Source organism: Camelus ferus, chromosome 26, assembly GCF_009834535.1.
Source record: "Camelus ferus isolate YT-003-E chromosome 26, BCGSAC_Cfer_1.0, whole genome shotgun sequence".
Taxonomy (NCBI): Eukaryota; Metazoa; Chordata; class Mammalia; order Artiodactyla; family Camelidae; genus Camelus; species Camelus ferus.
Window position 1 is genome coordinate 1503699 of NC_045721.1, and position 25953 is coordinate 1529651.

Here is a 25953-nt window from a genome sequence, read left to right on the forward strand (position 1 = left end):
GGTGCATATTATAATACTCCTTTTTATAAAAACATATTACCCATTATTGTTATTTCATCTGTTTCCCCTGCTCTCAACCATTGTGATATCCCCACTGCTTAGCAAACTGCCTGGCAGCTGAAGGCTCCTTCTGATCGTTACTGAGCTGGCAGTGACTCCCTCCTGGACGCAAGCAAGGGCTTGGCCACTTGCTGCCCTGCTGCTCAGCAGGCATCTCTGTGGATGGTGCAGTGGCTTTCAGATCTTCAGAAACAGGGAGGTCCCCAGGGAGGCCTGTTAGCCGACCACTTTCCATGAGTCCTGCTCATGTGAGGTTCACCTGTCTGAACCTTGATTTTTTTTTTAACTGAAATGATAACATAACTTTTTAGGGTGATTGTGAGGTTAAGAAATTAAGTTAGGACAATGGTCATGTTTGGATGTTCAAGGTGGAGTTTGGTACCTGATTCATACCCTACTGCTGTCTTTAATGTTCTGGCTAGAGAAGTATGTGCACAAAATACTGAGCCAAATGAAGTCAGTCATCTGCTTTGTAACCCAAGTGCAAGGCACCCGATAACATTAGATTGGAGAATGCGATGGGGACCTGAGTGATTGCCAAGCTTGCTGAGCTCAGCCCACCTAACTTGAATACAGACTGAAAAACCAGAGGTAAAGGAGCAGAGGCAAGTCTGGTCCTCTGGTTTTGCCACACAATGAGGGAGAGGGTGGAAGGTGCTCTGTTTGATTCTAGGGGGTACTGAGAAGCTCGAGCAAAGTTCACAGTTCAGAGACAGAGGCTCACAGGCTCACTAAAGACTGAAACCAAATCGAAGAATTCTAGATGGCTTCCCTTCCCCAACTTACCACTACATTACCAAAGTCCTATTTAGAGCAGTTCCTTTTACCCAGTACGTTAATTCTGACTTTCAAAAGGAAAAAAGTCACAAGTCATCCTGGAAGGTAATAAGCATGATTTGGAGAGACAGAGCCAGCATCAGAACCAGACTCAGATACAGCAGGGATTTAGAACGATCAGACCAGGCATTTAAGACAACTCTGATTAAAATGCTAAGGACTCCAATGAATACAGCAGACAGCATGCAGAACAGATGGACACTGGGAGCAGAGAAGTGGAAATTCTAAGAAAGAATCAAGAAATGCTAGAGATCAAAACCAGCCACTGAAGTAAAGAATGCTTTTGATGGGCTCATTAGTAAGTTGGCTACATCTGAGAAGAGAATCTCTGTGCTTAAGAATATGTCAATAGAAACTTCAAAATTGGAAAAGCAAAGAAAAAAAACACTAGGAAGAAAAAAAAAGGAAACAGACTATCCAGGAGGTGCAGGACAACTACAAAAGATAAACCCACATGCATGACAAGTACCAGAGAGAGAGGAGAGAGAGAAAGGCACAAAGGGAGTATTTGAAGCACCAGTAACTGAGAATCTCCCCCCGGGTTAATGTCAGACACCAAACCACAGATCCGGGAAACTCGGAGAACAACAAGCAGGATAAAAATTACAGGTGCGGAAACAAAACTGCTTGTAGGCATATCATTTACAAACTGTAGAAAATCAAAGATAATGAAAAAATCTTGAAAGAAGTCAGAGGAGCAAAACACTTACCTATGAGGAAGAAACATCAAAATTACATCTAATGTCTCAGAAACCATGTAAGCAAGAAGAGACTAAAGAGATGTTTAAAGCTTTGAGAAGAAAAACTCACTGATCTGAAAATGGGGGTCAGAGGGAAATCGGGTCTCAACTACAAGGCATCTAAGTGAGAGGGAGAAGGGGAGACGAGCTCCCAGGAACCATCATGTGGATCTCGGCAGACTGAGTTCCTACCTGCCGAGCCACGCAGTAGTCAAACCAGTGGCTTTATCATCTGCAGACCCATGTCAGTGGCTCAGTCTGACCAGGGCGGTTCAGCAGGGTGGACGTCTGCCTAAGCAAGGCCGCCCAGACGAGGAATTCTGCTGGTCCTGGGGCCTGGTCTGCTCGCGCCCAGAGGGAGGAGCTGTCATAGCTGCACCCACTGCAGAGTGTGGCCCCCAAACCCATGTGACACATAGGACAAGCGAGGACACCAGGAAGCTGCCTAGCTCAAGCTGAGAGGAGGGTAAGCAGAGCTGATGGCCGCCTGGAGCGAAGTCTTTGGCCCTGTTTGGACAAGGAACTCAGGACAAAGTTTGGCTCGAGTCAGGACCACACACGGAATCAGTGGCCTTAGAGCTGTCAGGCAGGGAAACTAATCTGTAGCCCCGGTTATTGCTGAGTACAGCTTTCAGCCCGCCCGGCCAGGGAATCTTACCAGAGTGCGCGGGGAGCTGTGCAGCCCATCAGCAGCCCTGCTTACAGTGGTGCTGAGCAGAGCACAGCCCGAGGCTTCCCCCATCTGCAAAGCAAAACCCGTGACTCCACCTAACCAGGGTCTTCAGTGCACACTCTTGACGTACTTTGAATGCCAGGCTCAGGCCTACAGGGGCTGTGTTTCTGAATCCCATGGAGCTGAAACAATCAAAACCAGTTTGAAAGACAACCAAGAACTAGGGCAAGATTATATAATAAGGTTCATCTTCCACATGAGGCCATTCCTTCAAGACAGGGAGAAGGAGCTGTTTTGAATAATGCAGAGAATGAAACACAGAGAGTCAAGCAAAATTAGGAAAGACAGCAACATGTTCCAAATGAAAGAACAAGATAAATTCCTGGGGGGAAGAAAAGCCCACATTGAAGTGTAGTTAAGTAATTTACCTGATGAAGAGTTCAAAGTAAGTTATCAATATGCTCACTGAACTTGGGAGAAGAATGGGTGAACAGTGAGAATTCAACAAACAGAAAGAACTTAAGAAGCTGAAGAATATAATAACTCTCTTGAAAAATACACTAGTGGGAATCAACAGCAGACCAGATGATACAGAAAAATGGATCAGTGACCCTGGGGACAGGGGAGTGGAAATCACCCAAACAGAACAGCAAAAAGAAGACTTTTTAAAAATAAGTACATTTTAGGGGATCTGTGGGATGACATCAAGTGCATAACATCCACATCGTAGGAGCCTCGGAAGAAGAGAGAAAAAAGGGGCAGAAAACTGATTCAAAGAAATAATGGCTGAAAACTTCACCAACTTGGGAAAGAAATACATTCAAGTCTGGGAAGCACAGAGTCCCAAGCAAGGTGAGTCCCAAAGAGTTTCACATCAAGACACATTACAAGTAAAATGTCAAAAGTAAAAGATAAAGGGAGAATCATAAAAGCAGCATGTCTAGGCCACTGTGTCACACCACACGCAAAAAGAATGTGGGACCTGAAACGGTAAAACTATGAGAAGGTATAGACAGCGTGCACTTTCACATCAGTCGTCCCAGTGTCTTTTTGGACATGTCTCCTCAGGCAAGAGAAACAAAAGCAAAAATAAACAAATGGAGCTACATCAAGTTAAAAAGCTTTGCACAGCAACGAAAGCCATCAGCAAAATGAATGGACAGCATACCAAATGGGAAAAGATACTTGCAAGTCATATATATGATAAGGGATTAATATCAAAAATTATATCTAAAGAACTCATACAACTCAACAACAAAAACGAAAAACTGATTGAAAAGTGGGCAGAGGAGCGGAACAATTTTCCAAAGAAGACATAGATCACCAACAAGCGCATGAAAAGATGTTCAACATCATAATTATTAGGGAAATGCAAATCAGAACTACAGTGAGATCTCCCTTCACACCTGTCATAATGGCTAGTATCAAAGAGTCAAAAGAGCAATGTTGGTGAGGATGTGGAGAAAACGGAATGCTTGTGCAATGTTGTGGATTGTAAATTGGTGCAGCCGCTGTGAAAATCAGCATGGTGGTCCCTCAAAAAATGTCAAACTTCATACAGTCCAGCCGTTCGACTTCTGGGTATTCATCTGAGGTAAACAGAAGCACTAACTCAAAAAAGTATGCATCCCCATAGTCACTGCAGCACTACTTAAAATAGCCAAGGTATGGAAGCAACCTAAGTGTCCATCGATGGAGGAGTGGTTAAAGAAGCTGTGATACACACACATACACTGAAATATTATTTAGCCATAATAAAAGAATGAAATTTTGCCGTTTGCACTGACTGACTAATGTGAATCTTTAGGCTATTATACTGATGAAATAAGCCAGACGGTTAAAGGCAAATACTGTATGATTTCACTTATATGTGCAATCATAAAAATTTAAATGGACAAACAAAACTAAACAAAGCCAGATTCATAGATGCCGAGAGCAGATTGTTGTTTCTCAGAGGCCGAGGGGTGGTGGGAGGTTGGAGAAATAGATAGGGGGATTAGGAGGTACAAACTTTCACTTATAAAAAGAATTAAGTCCTGGGAATCTAATGTATATCGTAGGAGTATAGTCAGTAATATTGTATTAAATTTGTATACTGACAGATGGTAACTAGACTTACTGTGATAATTTCTAATGTATGTAGACATCAAATCACAGTTGTACACCTGAAACTAACATAATGTGCATATCAGTCATACTTCAATAAAATTCAAGTAGTAAGTATCAAAACCAAACAGAAATCTCAGAGCTGAAAAATACAATAACTGAACTGAAGAATTCAACAGAGAGCTTCAAAAGCAGAAGTAACCATACAGTAGAAAGAATCAACGACCTGGAAGGTAGGAAAATTGAAATTATTCAGTCAGAGGAGCAAAAAGAAAAAAGAATGAAAAAGAGTCAAGAAAGTCTATGGGACTTATGGTATACAATGAAAATAAATAATATTCCTATTGTGAGAATTCCAGGAGAAGAGAAAGAGGAAGGAATAGAAAACATATTTAAATCAGTAATAGCTGAAACGTTTCCAGACCTGTAAAGACAAATAGACATCCAGTCTTTGAGGCCCAAGTAGGTTGAACTGGAATAGGGCTACCACTAGACACATTACAATTAAATTGTCAAAAGTCAAAGATAATGAAAAACTTTTAAAGCAGTGAGAGAGAAAGAGAAGTTAAATGCTGAGAAACCCCGTAAGACTAAGTCAAATTTCTCGACAAACTTTTCAGGCCAGGAGAGAATGGGATGACAAACTCTAAATGTTGAAAGAAAAATACTCAACCAAGAATACTATCCCCGAAGTTGTAGACACAATTAAGGAAGGATTAAGACTTCCTGAACAATCAAAAGCTGAGGGAATTCATTATGACTAGACCTGCCTTACAAGAAATGCTAAAGGGAGTTCTTTGAATGGAAGTTAAAGGATGGTAATCAACATCGTGAGACCTGCTTGTAATTGTAAATATATAGCCAAACTTGGATTCTGTGATACAGTTATGGTGGTGCACAATTCATTTACAACTCTAGTTTGAAAGTTAAAATACAGAGTAAAAAAATAAACATAACTACAATAACCTGTTATTAGTTATACAGTATAAATATATATAAATTGTAAGATCAATAAAATAAAATGAGAGAGAGGAAAAGTAAAAGTGTGAATCTCTTAGGAATTCTGTTGAATTTGGTATTAGTTTAAAACAGGGTCTCATAATTTCTATTTCTTCATCCATTCATGCATTCATGTGTTGATGGATCTGTCTTGGTTATTGTAAATCATGCTGCTGTGAACATTGGGGTGTGTGGATCTTTTCAAATTAGTGTTTTCATTTTTCTTGGGTATGTATGCCCAGGAATGGAATTCCTCTTTGGTTTCTTCATTGACCCATTGGTTGTTTAGTTTCCACATGTTTGTGTATTTCCCATTTTTCTTCCTGTGATCGATTTCTAATTTCATACTGTTGTGGTCAGAAAACATTATTCTTTTTTTTTAAGAAAGCGTTCTTGATGTAATTTTTATCCTCTTAAATTTTTTGAGACTTGTTTTGTGGCCTAGGATGCGATCTTAAAATGCAAATGTTAGTTTGCTTAATGTTGCCTCAGAGGCCCCTTGAACTATCCTCAAATGTTTTTAAACCTGTTTTTCTTTTCGCTGTTCTGACTGGGTGATTTCCATTATTCTGTCTTCCCGATCACTTATGCGTTTTTCAGTATCGCTTAATCTGCTGTTAATCCCTCCGATATATTTTTTTTCATTTCAGTTATCATGTTTTCTCTGACTGGTTCTTTTTTTTAATATTTTCTATTCTTTATTAAATTTCTCACTCTGTTCATCTATTCTTTTACCAAGTTCAGTTAGCATTCTTACTGCTTTTCTCTGAACTCTCTGTCAGGTGAATTAATATCTTTGTTTCATTAGGGTTTTTTAGGGTTCTTTTGTTATTTTCTTCTTTCTTTTGAAACATAGTCCTCTGACTTTTCGTTTTGTTTAACTTCCTCTGTCTCTGTGAAATTAGGTCAAACAGTTACCTGTCCTGGTCTCGAAGGCATGTCCTTGTGTGAAAGTGTTTCTGTGGAGTCTTTGTGGCCAGTGGCTTTGGTGGCAGAGCTGGGTCTGAAATGAGCTTGGGCCACGTCTTGTTCCAGGATCCATTGGCAGTTGCCATCTTGGTGGGAGGTAGGACTGGTGTGGGAGGGGCCGGGTCAGAGTCAGGTGTGAGCCAGGGCTTCTCCTATGTTCCGAGACAAGTCACATCCCTGCAGGAGGCTGAGTAAGTGTCCGTGGGGCTAGAGCCAGAGCTCTGCGGCGTCTGGGGTCCTTGTGGGTGTGACAGTGGTCTCCACCTTGGGTGCAGTCCTGCCGGGGCCTGAGGGTTTAGAGTTGTACTTCTCTGCTGGTTTCTTTTCCACCATGGTGCGCATGCTTTGGTTAGAGGCTCAGTCAGTGCTAGAGAGGCTGGCGCCACACTGCTGAGCAGACTCCCTCCCAGAAGTGTGCAGGGACGTGTGCCGTGCTGGTGGCAGTCTCAGCCTTGGAGCTAGAACTAGTCTTGCTCCCTCCTGAGCATTTGCATCAACATATGTGCTGGCAGTGACCGCCTCTCTTCTGGTCAGAAGCAGGTCCAGGGTCCATGATGAACCAGTTCCCTCCAAGTGTGTGCCCTCTCATTGGCAACAGCATGCTCCACCTAGGTGGGTAGCAGCACCAGAGCAAGAGGGGCTGGAACAGGACCCCAGTGCGGGGTAGTGGATACACTGGGTTGGCCATGACTAGCCGTCCAGAGCTCCAGGCAGTTTTCAGTCTGCTGTTACCACACTTTGACAGACTAAGCAAGTCTTATGTGTGTAGTCTTTAAGAGTAGAGTCTCAGTTTCTTAAAGCCCTCTAGTAAGCCTGACTTGTTTTCAAACCAGCAAAGGAAGCTTGTCTTCCTGGTGTTAGACCTCAGGGCTACAATGCCTAATATGTAGCTTGAACCCCTGACTCCCCAGGGGGGATCCCCAACCTGTGATAGCCCCCTCTTCTTCTTTGTCCCCAACAGCAAAAGACAGTGATCAACAGAGTGAGAAAAGAAACACGTATTGTAAATCAACTACACTTCAATGAAAAAATAAACTTTAAAAATTAAAGGAAGCTAGGGTGAAGAATGGAGATTCAGCCATTTTATTTAGTAACTTGTTGAACAGACAAAACAAAACAACAACAACAAAAAAACCCCAACAACCTGTGAGTGAAAAAAATGTACTATACATCTGATAAGGGGCTAAGATCCAAAATATGTAAAGACTTCATACAGCCCAATAGCAGAAAAACAAATATTCCAATTAACAAGTGGGCAAAAAACACGAATAGACAGTTTTCCAAAGAAATTATACTTAAAAGGCCAGCAGGTACGTGAAAAGATGCTCAACATCACTAGTCATTAGGGAAATGCAACCTCAGACCACAATGAGAGATCACCTCTTGCCTGTTAGGGGTGGTCATCATCAAAATGGCAAGAGACAGCAAGTGCTGACAAGGATGTAGAGAGGAGGGAGCCCTTCTGCCCTGTTGATGGGACTGTAGACTGGCGCCGCCGCTGTGGAAAACTGTATGGAGGGTCCTCAAAACGTTAAAAACGGAACTACCATATGACCAGCAATTTTGCTGCTGGGAATATATCTAAAGGAGACGAAAGCAGTAATTCCAAAAAATACCTGCACTCCCATGTTGAAGCAGCCCTATTTACAGTAATCAAGGCACAGAAACAAACAACATAAGTGTCCTTAGTGGATCAGTGTATAAAGAAGTTGTGAAATACATCTAATGTAATGTTATACAGTCAGAAAAATGAAACTCTGTAATTGCAACAGCATGAGTGGACCTTGAGGATACTATGCTAAGTGAAATAAGCTAGTCACAGGAAGACAAATACCAGTATGGTTCCACTTATCTGTGGTGTACTTAGAGTCGCCCAGTTCTTAAAGACAGAAAGTGGAGTAGTGGTTGCCCCTGTTGAGGGAGGAAGGAATGAGAAGTTGTTCTTTACTGAGTATAGAATTTCAGTCTGGATGATGAAAACTTCTGGAGATGGATGGTAGTTTGGTTTCACGACAGTGTGAATGTACTGAATGCCATAGGACTGTAATATTTAAAAATAACTAAAATGGTAAATTTTATGTTAAATGTTTTACTATAATAAAAAATGGATAATTCACATATAAATGTGAATAGTGAAAGTGCCCTCTTTACTTTTTTTCTGTCTGGCGAACTTGCGCTTTCCTTTATTATCCAACTGCACCATCATATTCTTAGTGTTAAATTTGCACTGAGAAGTGCAAGTCAAAAGTACAATGAGATATCACCTCACACCAGTCAGAATGGCCATCATTAAAAAGTCTGTAAGTGATAAATGCTGAAGCGGGTGTGGAGAAAAAGGAGCCCTCATCCACTGTTGGTAGAAATGTAAATTGGTGCAGCCACTATGGAGAACAGTGTGGAAGTTCCTTAAAAAAACTAAAAATAGACTTAGATGATCCAGCAATCTCACTCCTGCACATCTTTCTGGAGAAAACTCTAACTTGAAAAGATACAAGAACCCTAATGTTCACAGCAGCACTATTTACAATAGCCAAGACATGGCTACCTAAACAGTCCATCGAAAAATGATTGGATAAAGAAGTTGTGGTAAATACACACACACACACACAGAAATGTTAGCCATAAAAAATGAAATAGAATCAAATAGTGCCATTTGCAGCAACATGGATTGACCAAAAGAGATCATCATATTAAGTGAAGTGAGACAGTAAAGGACAAATGTTATATGATATCACTTATAAATGGAATCTAAAGAAAAATGATACAAATGAACTTATTTACAAACCAGAAATAGTCTCACAGACATAGAAAACAAATGTATAGTTATCAAAGGGGAAGGTGGGGGAGGGATAAATTAGGAGTTTGGAATGAACAGATACACACTACTATGCATAAAATTGATAAACAGCAAGGACCTACTGTACAGCACAGGGAACTACATTAAATATCTTGTAATAACCTATAATGGAAAGGAATCTGACAAAGAATATGTGTGTGTTTGTGTGTGTGTGTGTGTGTGTGTAACTGAATCACTTCGCTGTACACCTGGCACTAACACAACATTGTTTATCAACTATACTTCAGTTAAAAAAAAAAGCAGTTCTACCTCAATAAAGCTGGAGTTGGGGTGGGGGAAAGGAAATAGATAAATAAACTTGTGTGTCCATAAAATAAAATAATACAATAAAAGGAAACAAAGTATTGATTCTCACAGTATGGATGAATCTTAGCTCTGTTTTGCCAAGTAAAATAAGCCACTTATGTGACATTTTTCAGAATGACGAAACTGTTGGGAAGGAACACCGAGCAGAGTTTACAGAAATTGGTCAGGGAGAGGAATTGACTAGAAGAGGGTAGCAAGGAGGGAATTTGGGGGGCGATGGAACTGTTGTGTTTGGTTTGGTGGTGGTGGATACGTGGTGCATTATGCCTTCCCCTAAAACTGTACAAGGAATACATTTTGTGTGTATACATGTTTTAAGTATTAGCCAAGATATGGGGAATGCAAGTTATAATTCAGACTATATACCAAATCGATTTAAATCTTTCCCAAATGAACTGCATAACCATTGTGAAGAGGGTCAGGAAGAGAGGAACTGACCTGAGTAGCTCTGGAAAACACTGCTCTAGTAGGTAGACTGCTCTCTCACATGAGCATGGGCTACTAATTCTGAAACTAGTATATATGTTTACTAGACTTGAACAAATCAGTCAGTAAATATATTGTACGAAACGAGAGCTGGGTTTCTCACTGTTGAGGAAGTGCAAATACGCAAAGACAGAGGCTGGAATGAACCTTGTCGTGCTGGCTTGGGTTGGAGATAGCAGTATGAGCTCATGGGGAGGTGGGTAAGGAGTGATGGATAGAGGGATGCATATACAAATAAATACAGGTGTATGTATGTACATGAATTAGTGTACATGTTTGTATGTGTGTGTGTATATATATATATATATATATAGAAAACTGAAAAAATATGAAATAAGAATAAAGTCTGAAGTTTGTTCTTAGTATTGTACTGTTAATTTCTTCATTTTGTCATTTTTACTATGGTTACCTAAGATGTTAACATTGGAGAGATTGGGTGATGGGCGTAAGGGAACTCTGTGTACTACCTTTACAAATCTAAAATGATCTAAAAATAAAATTAAAAGTAAAGCATAGATGACAGAGCCCAGTGTTATTCTCATCTCTTGCAATTACTTATCAAACACCAACGGAGAAAAAAGGCTATTTTTCTCTGATAATCAAAAATACTTTTAATGATTGTTAGGTTTGTGGTTTATTTTAAATATATTTTGGTGGTGGTTATTTTGGTTAAAGTTTTAATAAAAGATTCAGTATTCAAAGTTTAATAAACAGTGAAACCAAAGATGATTCAGGACATTAAGACAGGTGAACTAAGACAAATGCTGTTACTTCGAATGCTGTATTTTCCATCAGTATATCAGCTTATAAACTTCTACTCTTCCCTCTTCTCTGTGAACCAACGTGACCATCCATTTTCCACCTCCTTCATATTTGATGTACATTATAACTCAGAGTTAAACTCGCTTTGCTTGAAGGAGCAAGGGTTCAAAAAGGCGGCTGAGCAATTAGCAGCTTTCTCAGTTGGTGACAGGATGCCCGCCCTTTATGGTGATTGAGAAAGGAGTAGCTATAAGATTCCAAACCGCTGTGCACGGCGCCACCACCCTAACCCACTGGTAGCTTTACCTGAGGTGGTGATATTAGAGATTAACCTGGTTATTTGGCAGATACAGTCCAATATTGCTCACTGGACTTAATCCATTATTTGTTGTATTCTCTATGCTTGGCACCATGCTGGACTGTGCAGAAATCAAAATTGTGATCTCTGCCAAAGAACTTCCACTTGTTTGAAAGAAGACAAACTGTAGTGGGTGGAAAGTGCAGATGCTTCAGAGATTTCTCAGTCATATCCTCACTGTTTCTCCCTTTAATCACTAGATCTGTGGTTTGGTGTATTTATCTAACCTCAGGTCTATTTCCTTATCTATGATCAAGGGTACTAATGTCAGTCTAACAGGACTGTCATGATTACTAATGTTTGGCACACAGAGGCCTTTAGTGAACCACAGCCATTCTTATCGTGGTGGTTGTTACCAAGACTGACAGTCCATTACAAAATACAATGGTTTACTACACTAAATAACTTTGTTCATTAAACGTTGTGTTATTCACAGTATTCAACGTCTGTGTTCAATCTTTGTGTTTTCTCACCTTAGAGATGATGAAGAGAAAAAAAAGTCTCCGTCAGAAGGTACTGATGAGAAAGCTAATGGAACACATCCAAAGACCCTCAGCCGTATTGGGAGCACGACCAACCCATTCTTGGACATTCCTCACGACCCAAACGCTGCTGTGTACAAAAGTGGATTCTTGGCCCGGAAGATCCACGCAGATATGGATGGGAAGAAGAGTAAGCATCATTTGTTGACATTTTTCTATTTCATTTATTTCCTCTATTATTTCCTTTATTTCCTTTAAAGTAGGCTCAAAATTTGCAGTGAATTTACCTGAAGTAAAGTCAAGGGATAAAGAAAAATTATATTATGTTTATCTAGAGAAGTGTTATTGAAGTTAGATAAAGCCTCTCACCCTTGGTCAGAAAGATACTGTGGCGCCTGGTCTTCTCCAGGTAGTTACAGAACTTCCAAACTGGAAGACTTCTTACAGATGATTCTTTTCCAACCTTTATTCAGTTATTTATTTTTGTCTTCAACAAATAATTTTGAGTATGTTGTTATGTGCTAGGCATCAAAAATTTAGTAGTGTGTAGGATGGACAAGGTCCCTGTCTTCATGGAGTTTACATTTCTGGTGGTTGAAGGAAAGGCTGAATTTGTGACACATAGAATGATAAATAGCGTAAGGTCCTTGAGACCAAGCGGGGAGGGATGGAATTGGGATCCAGGCACATGTGGAGTACTGTCCGCTGTGGGGGACAGACGGGCGAGGTATACTTCATGCTGCAAAATTGATTGGGTCCCATGTGACGGCTCTGTGAACATGACACATGATTGACTACTGACGCATAATGTTGGAAGTTTGGAATGGAGTATGTTCCTATGTTTACATAATAATCTGCGGGGTGTGAAATAGCAGCTTGATACATTGAACAGGCCATGATGAGCTGGTCTGTAGGCTCAGAATTAGGCTACACCTGCAGGGTATCCCTGCCCACCTACAGACACAGACGACACATAGTGTGGGATGGCCAGTGCCGCGGTTTCCCTCTGTGGCTGGGTGCTTTTTTTGTAATGTATTAGCATATTCTTTTGGAGCACAGTCCAGGGAAACATTGTAGTAGAGGAGCTTTGACCCTGACTTACGGTTTCCAAGTTCCATAGGAGTATCCCCACCATGCTTCCTGTGCACCCTCTCCACCAGCCGACTAGACTACTTCCTCTTCTCTAACAGCGGGCGTCAGGACTCTAGTGGTGGCCAGTGACAGTAGCTCTAACAGTTAAGGGGAAAAGGGCAAGGACACATCTGAAGATGAAGGATTGTCTCCAGGACATTTTCTGCATGTCTTCTCTACCTTATTTTGCATATTACATGTATTCTTTTTTTATTGATGTATAGTTGATTTATAATATTTCATTAGTTTCGGGTGTACAATGTAGTGATTCAAAATTTTTATAGATTATACTCCATTTATATTTGTTATAAAATATTGGCTATAATTCCCTGGGCTGTTCAACACATCTTTATTATATTTATTTTACACATAGTAGTTTGTACCTTCTAATCCCCTACCCCTACCCTGCCCCTCCCCCCTCCCACTGGTAACCACTGGTTTGTTCTCTATATCTGTGAGTCTGTTTCTTTTTTTTTTTATTCTTATTTTTTTATTGAATTGCAGTCGATTTACAGTATTAGTTTCGTGTGTACAGCAAAGCAATTCAGTTATACATATATATATACATGTATATATATATTTTCAATTCTTTTCTATTACAGCACATTACAAGAAATTGAATATGGTTCCCTGTGTTGTGAGTCTGTTTCTTTTTTGTTGTATTTATTCATTTAATTTTTGAGAGTCTACAAATGTGATAAAATACAGTATTTGTCTTTCTCTGTATGACTTACTTCACTAAGCATAATACCCTACAGGTCCATGCGGGTGGTTGAAAATGGCAACATTTCATTCTTTTTTATGGCTGAGTAGTATTGCAGTACCCCATTGTGTATGTGTCTGTGTGTGTGTGTATACACACATACATATCACATCTTTATCCAGTCATCTGTTGATGGATACTTAGGTTGCTTCCATGTCTTGGCTGCAAAGTCAGCTGATGGTTTTACGAGAGATCCCTTATAAGTAACTCATTGGTCTTCCCTTGCTGCTTTTAATATTCTGTCTTTATCTTTAATTATGGCCATTCTAATTACAGTGTGTCTTGTGGTGGTCCTCTTTGGGTTGGTCTTATTTCGGCCTCTTTGTGATTTCTCAACCAAGAAGTCTCTTTCCTTTCCCAAGTTAGGGGAGTTCTCAGCTATTATGTATTCAGATGTGTTCTCTTCCCCTTTCTCCCTCCCTTCTGTTTCCAGGACCCCCTCAATGTGAATGTTAGTACGCTTGCTGTTGTCTCAGAGGTCTCTTAAAGGGTCCTCATTTCTTTTTATTCTTTTTTCCTCCCTCTGTTCTGCTTCGGTGATTTCCACTGCTCTGTATTCCAGCTCACTGACTTCTTCCTTTGTATCATTTAGTCTACTCTTGATTGCTTGCAGTGATTTTTCACTTCAGTTTTTGTATTCTTCATCTCTGTTTGGTTGTTCTTTATATTTTCTAACTCTGTTAAAAAACGTCTAACTTCTCGGCCCTGTGCATCCATTCTTCTCCTGAGTTCTTTGATCATCTTTACAATCATGACCTTGAACTCTTTCTCAGGTAGATTGTCTATCTCCACTTCACTTAGTTCTTCTCCTGGGGTTTTATTTTGTTCCTTTATTTGAAACATGTTCCTCTGTCACCTTATTTTGCCTTATTTGCTGGTTTTATTTCTATGTGTCTGGTAGGTGGGTCACATTTCCTGACCTTGGAGAAATGGCCTTCTGTAGGAGACATCCTGTGTGTCCTGGCAGCACACTCCCCCTTGTCACCAGAGCTGTATGCTCTAGGGGTGCCCCCACGCGGGCTGTGTAGGTCCTGTCGTGGCGGGCTGACTGTTGTGGGCAGTCACAGAGACGTGGCTGGCCCTCCTCATGCAGAGGTTGCTGGTCACTGGGTGGTGGGCCTGAGTCACAGGATGGCTGACTGCCTCACTCCTGGTGGGCCACCAGGCTAGTGTTGGCCCACTGGTGGGCAGAGTCAGGTCCTGGAGTCTAGCTGCAGGACCCAGGGGTCCCAGAGCTGGTGTTGAACCACTGGTTAATGGGGCTGGCTCCTGGGGCAGCTGGCTGAGGGGCCCAGCGTGTCTCCAAGCTGGTGTTGGCCTGATGGTGGGCAGGGGCTGGGGCCCGGATGGTCCCAGGGCATGTGCTGGCCTGCAGGTGGGTGGACGGGATCCACAGGTTCTGGGGCTGTGGATTTTCTTGGGTATGTGTCTGCTCACTGAAAGGTGAGGGTGGTCCCAAAGCTAGAGTAGGCTCACTGATGGGTGGGACAAGATCCTGGGGCTGGTGCCTGCTCACTGGTGTGGGGTCTCTGGCTGCAGGGCCCTGGGGTTCCCGGGTCTGGTGCCTGGGCACTGGTGTGTGGGGCTGGGTGCTGGGCCCTGTGGTGGACGAGGCCGTGTTCGGGGTGGCTGTGGGCTCAGGGATGTCTTAAGACAGCCTGTCTGCTGGTGGTGGGACTGTGTCCCCCACCAGTTTGCTGCTTGGCCTGTGGCATCCCAGTACCGGTACCTTCAGGCTGGTGGGCGGAGGCAGGGCTGAATCCAAGGCTAAGGAGTTAGAGGGATGATTCTGAAATGGCACTTGCCAGCAGAGTGTCCATGTGGAAGAAGGGGCTTCCAAAAATGGCTGCCCCGTGTCTGTGTCCCCAAGGTAAGCTGCACGGGCCTCCTGCCCCTCCTGGAGGCTCCCTGCCATCAGCAGGTGGGTCTGACCCAGGCTCCTTTCAAATGACTACTGTCCTGGGTCCCGGAGCATGTGAGATTTTGTGTGCCTTTTAAGAGGAGGGGTCTCTTTCCCCTAGCCCTCTGGGTCTCCTGTATGCAACCCCACTGGCCTTCAAGGCCAGGTGCTCTGGGGCTCCTGTTCCTGGTGGCTGAGAGCCTGATGCGGGGTTCGGGCCCCTCACTCCTTGTGGAGAACCTCTGTCATTGTAGTGACTCTGCTGTTTGTAGGTCGCCCACCCGGGGTCTCCTTCTTGGCCCTGCAGGGGCTCCGCCACTCAAACTCATCTCATTGGGGTTCATTCCTCATATCTTCAGTTGTAGAAGATCTTTCCTGGTAGGTCCCAGTCTTTTTCATAAATGGTTGTAATTTTGTGTGCTGGTGGGAGGAGGTGAGCTCAGGAGCTCCCTACTCCATCATCTTGGGGACGCCCTTCAGCTTTATTCTTTGAAAAGGGGACTCATGTGGCCAGATACGTGATTATTAGCAGCACTAGAAAGCACGTGTTCAGTGTTGTCATCAAAAAGAGTTCCTTCTCTCACTTCCAACATCGTAGATTCTGGGGCAGGACTCTGGTTGGTATAACTGAGGGGATAGAATCCTATGACTAACAGCACCCACTTGCTTGCACTGGCGAGAGGCAAGTTCCCTCAAGAAGGGGTAGGATACAGTTCTAAGAGAGAGGGCGCTCTCCTTCGTAGACAACGAAGTCAGTGTTCAGCTCTGTTCCCAGCACGCACAGCACCCTTGCTCCTGAGTTGAGTTCAGACGATGCTTTTGCCAAACGTGGTACAGTTTTCCATCCATAGCCGCAGAGCGCCTCCTCTCTGCCCCTTGGGTCCAGCTGCGGCTTCCATCTCCAGGGGTCAGATTTGCTGCTCAGTGATTCACCTGCCTGGGCACTAACTTATTTCCGAGCATCCCACTCCATGACGGAGTGAGATGCTGGGATGTGTGCTAAGTCTATGTTTATCAGAAACTTCCAAACTGTGTTTCAAAGCATCCACACCACTTTGCATTCCTGCCAGCTGTGCATATGTGATATGACCTCTTGATAAAATAATCGCTCTGTCAAGAAATGACTTTCTTATCCCTGGTCACATTCCTTATTTTGAAATCTACTTTGCCTAATATTAATACAGTGATTCAAGCTTTCTTTTCATTTTTTGCATAATATACAGAAATCCTTTCTAGCTTTTTAATCTTGATCTATGATCTTGTCTTGAAAATTGTTTATTACAGCATACTGGTGGGTCTTTCTTTTTATTCAGTTGATCTGTCTTAATTGAAGTGTTTATACCATTTGCACTTAAAGTAGTCGTGACATAGTTGAGTTTAAGTCGGCCTTCTTGCTATTTGATTTTGACTTATTCCATCTTTTATTTTTTCCTCTTTTCCTGCCTTGTTTGGGATTGTGTGTGTGTGTGTGTGTGTGTTTCTGTCTTCATGGTTGGTGTATTAGCTCTGCCTCTTTGCTTCATAATTTTAGTGACTGCTGTAGGGTTTACAGTATAATGTTAATTTGTCACAGTCTACCTTCAAATTTTACCACTTCACGTGTAGTTTGAAATCTTTATAGCAGTTTACTTCTTTCTGTTTGCCAGCATTGTGCTATTGTCATACATTTTAATTATGTAAATATTGTAAAATTCATAGTGCATTGTTATTATTTTTTCTTTAAATAGAAATGTATTCTTTTTAAATTTTTTATTCTTTATGCAATTCGTAAAGGTTGAGAAACTGTATTTTTTTACTTTTATTCACATATTGACCATTCCTGGTATACTGGGTTTCTTTCTGCAGTTTCAAATTTCTCTTTAGTATCATTTTTTTCCCTGCTCTAACAATTTCTTTCAAGATGTCTCATATAGTATAACTGTCCTCATGTTTTATTGGTTTTATTTAAAAGTTTGTATTGTGCCTTAATTTTAGGAATTTATTTTCACTGGAATACAATTCCTTGGCAGTGTTTTCTTTTTCCTTCAGTAATTGAGAATATTGTTCCATTGTTCTCTGCCCTGTGTGGTTTCAGATAAAGAGTCTGCTATCACTTTTGTTCCTCTGTACCTAGTGTGGTCTTCTCCCCTTCTGAAAAATTTTCTCTTTACCTTTGATTTTCAGCGGTTTTATAATGAGGTTCCTTACTGTGGTTTTCTTTATGTTTTCCTTGTCTCTGTGTGTGTGTGTGTGTGTGTGTGTTTAATTGAAGCATAGTCAGTTACACTGTGCCAGTTTCTGGCATACAGCACAATGTCCCAGTCATGCATGTACATACATATATTCATTTTCATATTCTTTTTCATTAAAGGTTATTACAAGATACTGAATATAGTTCCCTGTGCTATTTTTGAAGTTCTTGAATATTATCAGTTTATATTTCTCACCAATTCTGTAGATTTTTCAGCCATTATTTTTATAGCACCCACTCCTGCTTCTGGGACTCTAGATTCCTGTATGTTAGACATACAGAATGCTCATTGAGTCTCTGCTCAATTTTTTCAAACTCTTTTTTTATTTTTTCAGTACTTTATTTTTAACAATGTTTATTGCTGTATATTCAAGTTTACTACAGTATTTTTTATTCGATATACTGTACTTTTTATCTTTGAAACTAGTGTAAAACCTTTACATCATCCATTTCTCTCCTTTATCAAGTTTTTATCTTAATATCCTTGAGCATATTTCTTGTATTTATAATAGCTGTTTTAAGGCCCTTCTCTTCAATCCCTTTCTCCCTATCTTTTCTGGGACTCTAACATTCTTTGCATTCCTACTGATTTTTATTTGCATGCCAGACGTTGTGACTTTTTTCAGAGTGGATTCAGTTTTATTCCTTCAAAGAATGTTGGGTTTTATTCTGTTGTGCAGGTAAGTAGCTTGCAGATGAACTGAACCCTTCAGAGACTTGCCTTTACCCTTTGCTGTGGTGGATCCAGGGCAGCCTTTATCCTGACATTTATTAGCTCCATTACTAAAGTGTTACTCTTCTTTTTTAGACTCTATTCAACTCCCTGTTGTTACAAAGTCCTTCCACTCTGACGAGAACGCAAACTATTTCTAGCCCTGTGTGAGCTCTTAAAACTGCTCATCCCACCACTTTCTTCCTGTGCACTGGGACCATGCCTTTCACATGTGCTCAGATCAGTGCTCCAGCCGGGGCCCGTGGATCCCTCTGCAGATCTGCAGAGCTGTCTTTCTCTGCAGCTTTTCTCTCTCTTTTGCTCCACAAATTTGCTCCACAAATTCTAGCCACTTCAGCCTCACCAAACTCCCTCTTTAGCTGCTCGACCCAGCATGGCTTCCAGCTCTATTTGGGTCCCCTCTTTCACTGCTAGGTCGTAGGCACTCCCCCAGGCAGTAACCTGGGCTTTGTTCCTTTCTCTGTAGGGGCACAGTCCATAGCTACCTGCTGTACAATGTCTGAAAACCTCTGTTTTATATATATTGTGTTGTTTTTTAGTTGTTATGGAGGTCATAGGAGGTCAGTTTCTGTACCAGGCAATCTTTAATGGGCATAACTGGAAATAAACTGATTGCTGATCCTTGTTAAGAAATTTCTTTCTAGTTGCCTCAGACCTCAAGACCTAATATTTACTGAGCTATGGAAGTGATAAGGAATTCTAGGGATCTGAGTACCATCAAACTCTTTAGAGAAGTATTTGGAGACCCAGAACGAGATTTGTCTTCTTCTCAGCTAATCTTTACATGCTCCCCCATCCCATTTGTTGGACTCCAGTCATATCTGGTTGAACTGGCTTATATCAGTGTTTGAGGACTGCTGCTTCTGAGGAACGTACAGTGCCTGTCCTGCTTCTGAACGTGCCCTTCTGTTTTGAGAGGTGGTCACCGTAAGCAAATTTGAAATATGTTTTATATTACTCATGTCTAATGTGCTTTGAAACATATCACTATTCATTTCTAGTACATTAAAAAAGTAAAAACAGTAGAGCTTTTCTGGAATAGACAGTCCACATAATTTCTGAGAAACCTGTTTAATGATGCCTTTGGGACATATTTTTCTGCTAAGTCTGTAGACATTTATTTGAATTCATCATGTTCAGTATAGCTAGGGCTGTGTTGCATTCTTTACGTGTGTGTAAACGTGGGCAGCTGCTGTGATGATAGATGTACTGAAAATTTTTCGTAAGTGAAGATGGGTCAGAGCTCTGTGGAAGGATTAAAATTCTGATTAACTTGTCTCTAAAGGAGCTGGTCCAACTCAAGATTTGTATCTTTCATTTTTTTAGTTCACTCTCAGGACTAAATTTGTCAGATTGTGTTCATAATCCCTCAGACAGACATTTTTAAAACTTGGAAAGTTTCTTTGCTCTTATTGATTGATTTAACATTCTAAAGATACACCCAGCTCAGAAATTTTGCCTCCAGGAGACAAATCATGATTAAAAGCAAATGTTCTCTCTCACACGGAAGTATGTGTTTACCAGACCCATTAAATCTGACATTAAGAGAAAGCTTTGAACAGTCAAATTTGGAAAACAAAATGTATCTTTTGGATATTGGTAGAACAAAGAAAAAAATCCAGTATAAGCTCTTTGTCTTGTTAACCTGAGGCAAGATATTTATGGAAATCAAGAAAATGACTGGAAACAAGGTACTCAAAATATGAATGTCTAAATGATGATAAGTAACAGTGATAATTAAGTGATTACTCAATATGACGGCTTTATCCTGAGCATTTCGTGAGTTAATTCATTTAATCTTCACCCTATGAAGTTGGTGTTATTATTATTATCACTACCCCTTTTTCCTGAGGAGGAAATGCACCTTAAATGTATTAGCCACAGCTGTAATGTAGAGTATCAGGACATCTGGTGGGACTCAAATCTGATTATACCAGACCAACTGTAGCACATTATTAAAAGCAGCATCCCTGAGAAAACGCGTTTAGGAAACATTTAAGTTCTACGTCTTTTGTGTGATTGGGGCAGCCTGCCACAGTGTAGTGTGAATTTAGATGATAGAGGTCTCAAGCTAGGGCCAGTGGGGTCTGAACATTTCTTTTACTTGGCCACCGCAGCACTTTTTTTTGTAAAATGAGTTGCACGAACTTATGCGTTTTCTGGTTGACCAGTTTCCGCAATGCCGTGTGGTGTCATGCCAGGCCTCCTCATGCATAATTGCTACTTTCCTGGCCCCAGAGTCTTCTGAGGTTGCGCCCCGCCTCCCCCATTCCCACCTCCAATTGAGACTGAATAGCATGAGATGGGGGCGGACAGACGGACGAGACCAGGTGAAGGGCTGTATCTGTACTTCAGTGGTGTCATCGTGGCAGGAAGTGAACTGCTTGTCTAGTTTGTACTACCACAGCCTATGTAAGCCGAGGGGCAAGAAATGAGTTTTTTTCTTGCAAGAATTAAACATTCCTCAGGTACCTGAGACCAGACACGTGTTAAACATAGCCTCTCTCAGGAGCTTACTTTTAGGTGCACCATACAGAGAGTGATTTTAATCTAGAATGCACAGCACAGATGAAATACAGAATACTGTTAGCTAAGATACCACATAGAACATTCTGAACTGAGTGGGAGAAGAACAGTTGGGACCACGCTGACGTCCTCCCAGGTAACAGGACATCCAAAGGACAGTGGAATAGAAAAGAACCCAGAAGCAGCAGTGCCCACTGTTTATGGTAACTTGATTATATAGTATAGGAAGTAATTCAGATGATTAAGGACCACAGAAATGTTCATTAAATGGTGCTGGGGTGGGGGGTGTGGTACGTGGGGGTGTGGTGTGTATGTGGTAGGTGGGTGGGTGGTGTGTGTGGAGGGGATGAGTGGATGTGGTATATGTGGGTCTGGGTGGAGAGCATATAGAGGGGGGTATGTGGTTTGTGGGGCTATGTGTGTTTATGTGTTTCCCACATCAGCCCCACTAAAAAATCAGTTTCAGGTAGATTAAAGGTAAAAATTTGAGAGACAAAATCTAAAATTTTAGGTGAAAATGTGAAACTACACCTTAATGATCTTTGGTTAAAGAAGGATTTCCTAACATTTAGGGGAAAAAATGATAAAAGGGTATATTCATATATGATTACATTAATAGTAAAGACTTACTCGATTAAAATTCTCTTTTAAAAAATTAAAAGACAATCTACAGATTGGGAGAAGATACTTTATAGTATATTACTAATAAAGGATTAACATCCCTCCAAAAAAAGACAACCCAATAGAAAAAATGGACAATGAGAACAGATGATTCACTGAAAAAGAAATTGTGGTGATCAATACATATATGAAGACGCACTCAGCCTCACCAGTAATCAGGGACGTTCAGAGTAAACACACAATGAGGTATCATTCCACATGTCACATGGGCCAGAATTTGAAAGAGTGAATGTTGATAAGGATTTTAGAGCAATGAGCGCTCTTCCATGCATCGGTAAACCTGAGCATCAGTGGTGTCACCACAGTTGGCAATAGTCAGTAAAGTTGGAAATGCTTACACCTGTGTCTCAGTTCGTTCAATCCCAGGTGCATATCTACCATCTTTTAAGAGGGAGAACATTGTAATAGCTCAAAATAAAACCACCGAAATGGCCCTTAGTCAATGGGTTTCCCATTCATATAATAGAAAACTGTTAACAGTGACAAAACAAGTGACTAAAGTTACAATTTTCAGCATGAGTGACTCCCACAAAAAGTAATGTTGAATGAAAAAAAAAGCAATTTGCAGAAGAATGTGCACATACAGTAACACCCTAAAGCAGGCAGTACGGCACTGTTTTTAATAGGAAAACATTCACATATAGAAGTCATGAAATACAGAACAGTGGTCACCTCCGGCAGGGAGAACGCGCAGTCCGTGAGGAGTACCCAGCACCTCAGCTCTGCTGATAATTTTTTAAATTAGGTGATGGTGCGTGTGTGTTCACTGTTGCTCTTGATAACCTTCCAATGTCTTAAGATTTTATCATAAAATTTTTAAAACATGAGAGATCACCTGATTTCATGGGAAATTTAGAAGCAGTTGGGGCTACTTTTCTTGAAATCTCCACAAGAAAAATAATTATTACAAAACCCCAAACCAAAAATTAGCAATCACCAGTGTAATATTTTAAAACTTGCACCATAATAATAGAATTTTGTTTGTTACATTTAGAAATACAAAAGATGTAATTATGGTTACATAGTAGAATGTAAATGTTGTCCACTTTGACCCTGTGAGAGAGTACAGATGACAGGATCTGGGGGGTAAAAGTAGAGCGGAGAGCCCAGGGGAAGCCCAGGCTCTTAGAGGAAGGTGAAAGGGGCTGCCTACTCCCCAGGAAACAGAAAATAATGCTGTCAGCATGCTCTGAAAGCTCCTGAGACAACCATTGGAGATGCAGGTAGAAAGCCATACAGATGTTAGAGTGAAGCAGTTACAATTTGCTAGACCCTCATCTCTTTCAGTAACAAATCAGTAGCGGATTTCACAGTCTATTATTACAGCACATCATTTAGGGATATGATGCAAATTAGCTACCCTGAGAAACAGCTCAAATGTTAAAAAGTGGTTTATTTAGGAAAATGGGATTGGAGGAGTTGGAAAGAAGCAAATCAAAGAAGGCAATTGTGTGGACTTATCACTGTAATCATTTTGACATATTTTAATCACATTTCCAAGTACAGATTCTTCAGTGATTTTACCCACCTGAGGTTTGTTTCTAATTTGAAATATTGAAATGTTAATTGCTTTTTAACAGTGTGAGGACCATATCTGCTTCATATTTTCGATCTCATTTTAAATATTTTGGATGTCAGGTAAGTCTTGAGAAAGTTGAGGGGGGTTCACTCCCTCTAGAGGGTTTACACAATTGCCTGGCAGTGAAAGATTTGAAAATTTAGTCCCGCATGTCAAATTCGAGAGAGGAGATGGTATTCTGAGTCACACATACTGAAAATAGAGTTTATAATGGTAATGCAGGCAGAATTCTTTGTTATTGTGTAACATTGGGAACACTGTAATTAAGAGATAATAAAAGTGGAATGTTTTTTCCCCACAAGACAGTGTCTCCTGTTAGAGAAGGACCCTTTGAGTCTAAGGCAAAGCAAAGCAGTTATTTTAAAACTGGGCTAAGGCCCCACCTCCTCGCCACTTTGCCTTCTGGGGCAACAGGGTGTGTCATGAAGCCCATGGTCACGAGGCTGAGGGGCCACCACTGAAGTCCTCGGGGAGGAGCTTGGTGGTAGTCTAGTTCTGGTGGCATTTTGACTGTGTTCACAATTCTACATTTAGACTAAAAGAATAAGTTGGAGTGCTTAAGTTCCATTTTGACGGCTCATGTCTTTAATTTGAAATCCAGCCTTTCCTGCGGTAGAGGACAGTTGGTTAAAAGAGGCCACCCACCGTTCTCCTCAGAAGCAGTGCTTTTGACAAGGGCTGTGGAATAGAAACTAATCTTTTAGTACCAAAAAATCTGTTCAGAATCTGCATATTCCTTCCTAAAAGAGGAATGCACAGTTTTCACTGCATCTGATTTTTAGAAATTATTCCATTTGTACTATTGACTCATTCTGCTTTTATTTTCAGTGTAGTTAACATTTAGGAGAAAGAAGAAAATAATCTTCATGTCTATTATTTATTGTAGTGTATCAGATTCTCTAGCAATCTGATGAAAATTTGAAATTAGAAATACAATGTTGGTTTCCTAAAGGAAGTAATTTATGAACAAGATATAATTTGATAGATAGAAATTTATGAACAAGATATATCTGTGCCTTGATGCCTGACGGGCGGAACAGGTCCCAGAGCTTCTGAGATGCTCAAAGCCGGGTTATAATTCTCACATTTGGCTCAAATAAAATTTTCCATATTTTTCTTAAAAAAAAAAGAAATTTCTGTACAAAAAATTTATCACTGGATAGTAGTACAGAATTAAGAATCTGAGCTTTGAAACTAGATAGGTCATTGATTCTTTTTAAAAAGTTCTTTCAAACACCAGCTGTGTGCAGTCCAGTCTTCATGGGGAATAAGGAGAGGTGGGTGATATCCCTGAGTGGGCATCATTCAGCTGAGGGCTGAATTACAAAAGGGAGTCATAAAATGTTCAGACACAGCGAGCACGTGTAAGAGTATTCCAGTGAGGCAGGTAGGTAGTGCTAAAGCCTTAAGGTGAGAATGGGCACCTGCTAAGGTGCTTAGTACAGTGTCTGGCACCTAGAAAGGACCAAATTGTTATTGAGAAACCTAAAAGTTGTTATTTTAGGTACAGAATGTTAGCATCATTCACCATTACCATCTCAGAAACAGCTTAATGGCCAACAAAAGATTTATTGAGTAAAATGTGGTAAAGCAATCATTTTTTAAATGACATATAAGTAGAAATGTTTAAAAGAAACATATATAATATCCCAATTGTGTGACAGATGTGTGCATGGTAAAATGACTAGGAGGTTATATACCAAAATATTGTCTCTAGTGGTTAGACTGGTGAGTTCAAATTTTTTCTATGTGTGGATTTTTTTTTCCTGTTATTTTTCCTTATTTTATATTGATTTTTGCCATTGAGTTTGGACAATACAACTTATGTTATCAGGGAAAATCAATATTTAATGTTAAACATTTTTTATTCGAGCATAACGTTTATATAATGAAATACTTAAAGTCCTAATGAAGCATAATTTGGTCTAAAAATACAGAAAAATGTTTGCAAAATAATGCCAAGTGGAAAAACAAAAACATCATAGCATGATTACCAATAAAAAAATAATGACCGTTGTATAACAAAAAATCCAACCCTAAATTTGGAAGATACAACTGGCTTTATTAAACAGTTGGTGAGGTGGGCAGTGTCCCCACAAGCAGAGAGGAGCTGGGAGGGGCTGCAGAAAGTGAAAGGCTTTTATAGACAGGAGGGGAAGGGGAAAGGAGAGGGAGGTGCCTCACCTTCCCCTGGGGCGTGGAGAGGCCTGTGTGGCAGATCTCCCCTCTGGCGCTGTCCAGAAACCTCGAGGCTCGCCGCTTCATTCAGACTGCATTTCTCAGGGAGGCTGTACTGCGATAGGTTTGGTATTCAGCCTCGCTCTGGTGAGGCGGGCTTAGCACAAGTGACTCCATTTGGGGCCTGTTGTCTCTTTTCTAAGATGGCTTAGGATAAGATGGTGGGTATTATCCTTCTGCTTTAAAAGTTTGCTTCCTGGCTGTTGTGGTACTGTTCCTACCATAAATAAGTTGAGGGTGGGGGCTGCCTGAGAGGGGTGATGAGTGTTTCACGCTGTTGTAGCAGTGCTAAAATTGGTGAAACGACCGCTTGTTGCAGTGCTCTTGGGAATGCAGTCCTGGTTGCCCTTGTGTAGAAAGGTGGGAGGGGGCAGCTCTTCAGAGCCCTGGACGTCTAAACAAATGGCAGAGGTTGGCCTGACCTGAACAAGCTAGGAGTCAAACGCGTGGTGGCGTCAGTGCAGATGCAGTTCAGGGCCACGGGCTGTCTTCTGGCATCAATGTGAGCAGCCAGGTAGTAAGGGCCAGGAACCACGT

At 41.0% G+C, this 25953-nt stretch overlaps 1 protein-coding gene across 1 annotated transcript in view; it reads left to right on the plus strand.

The window, feature by feature from the left end:
• PSD3 (pleckstrin and Sec7 domain containing 3) overlaps window positions 1–25953 on the plus strand; it is a 526938-nt gene that overhangs the window by 420416 nt on the left and 80569 nt on the right. Inside the window, 1 exon segment of the mRNA XM_032468468.1 lies at window positions 11632–11825. Within this exon segment, the coding sequence (XP_032324359.1) occupies window positions 11632–11825 (194 nt within the window).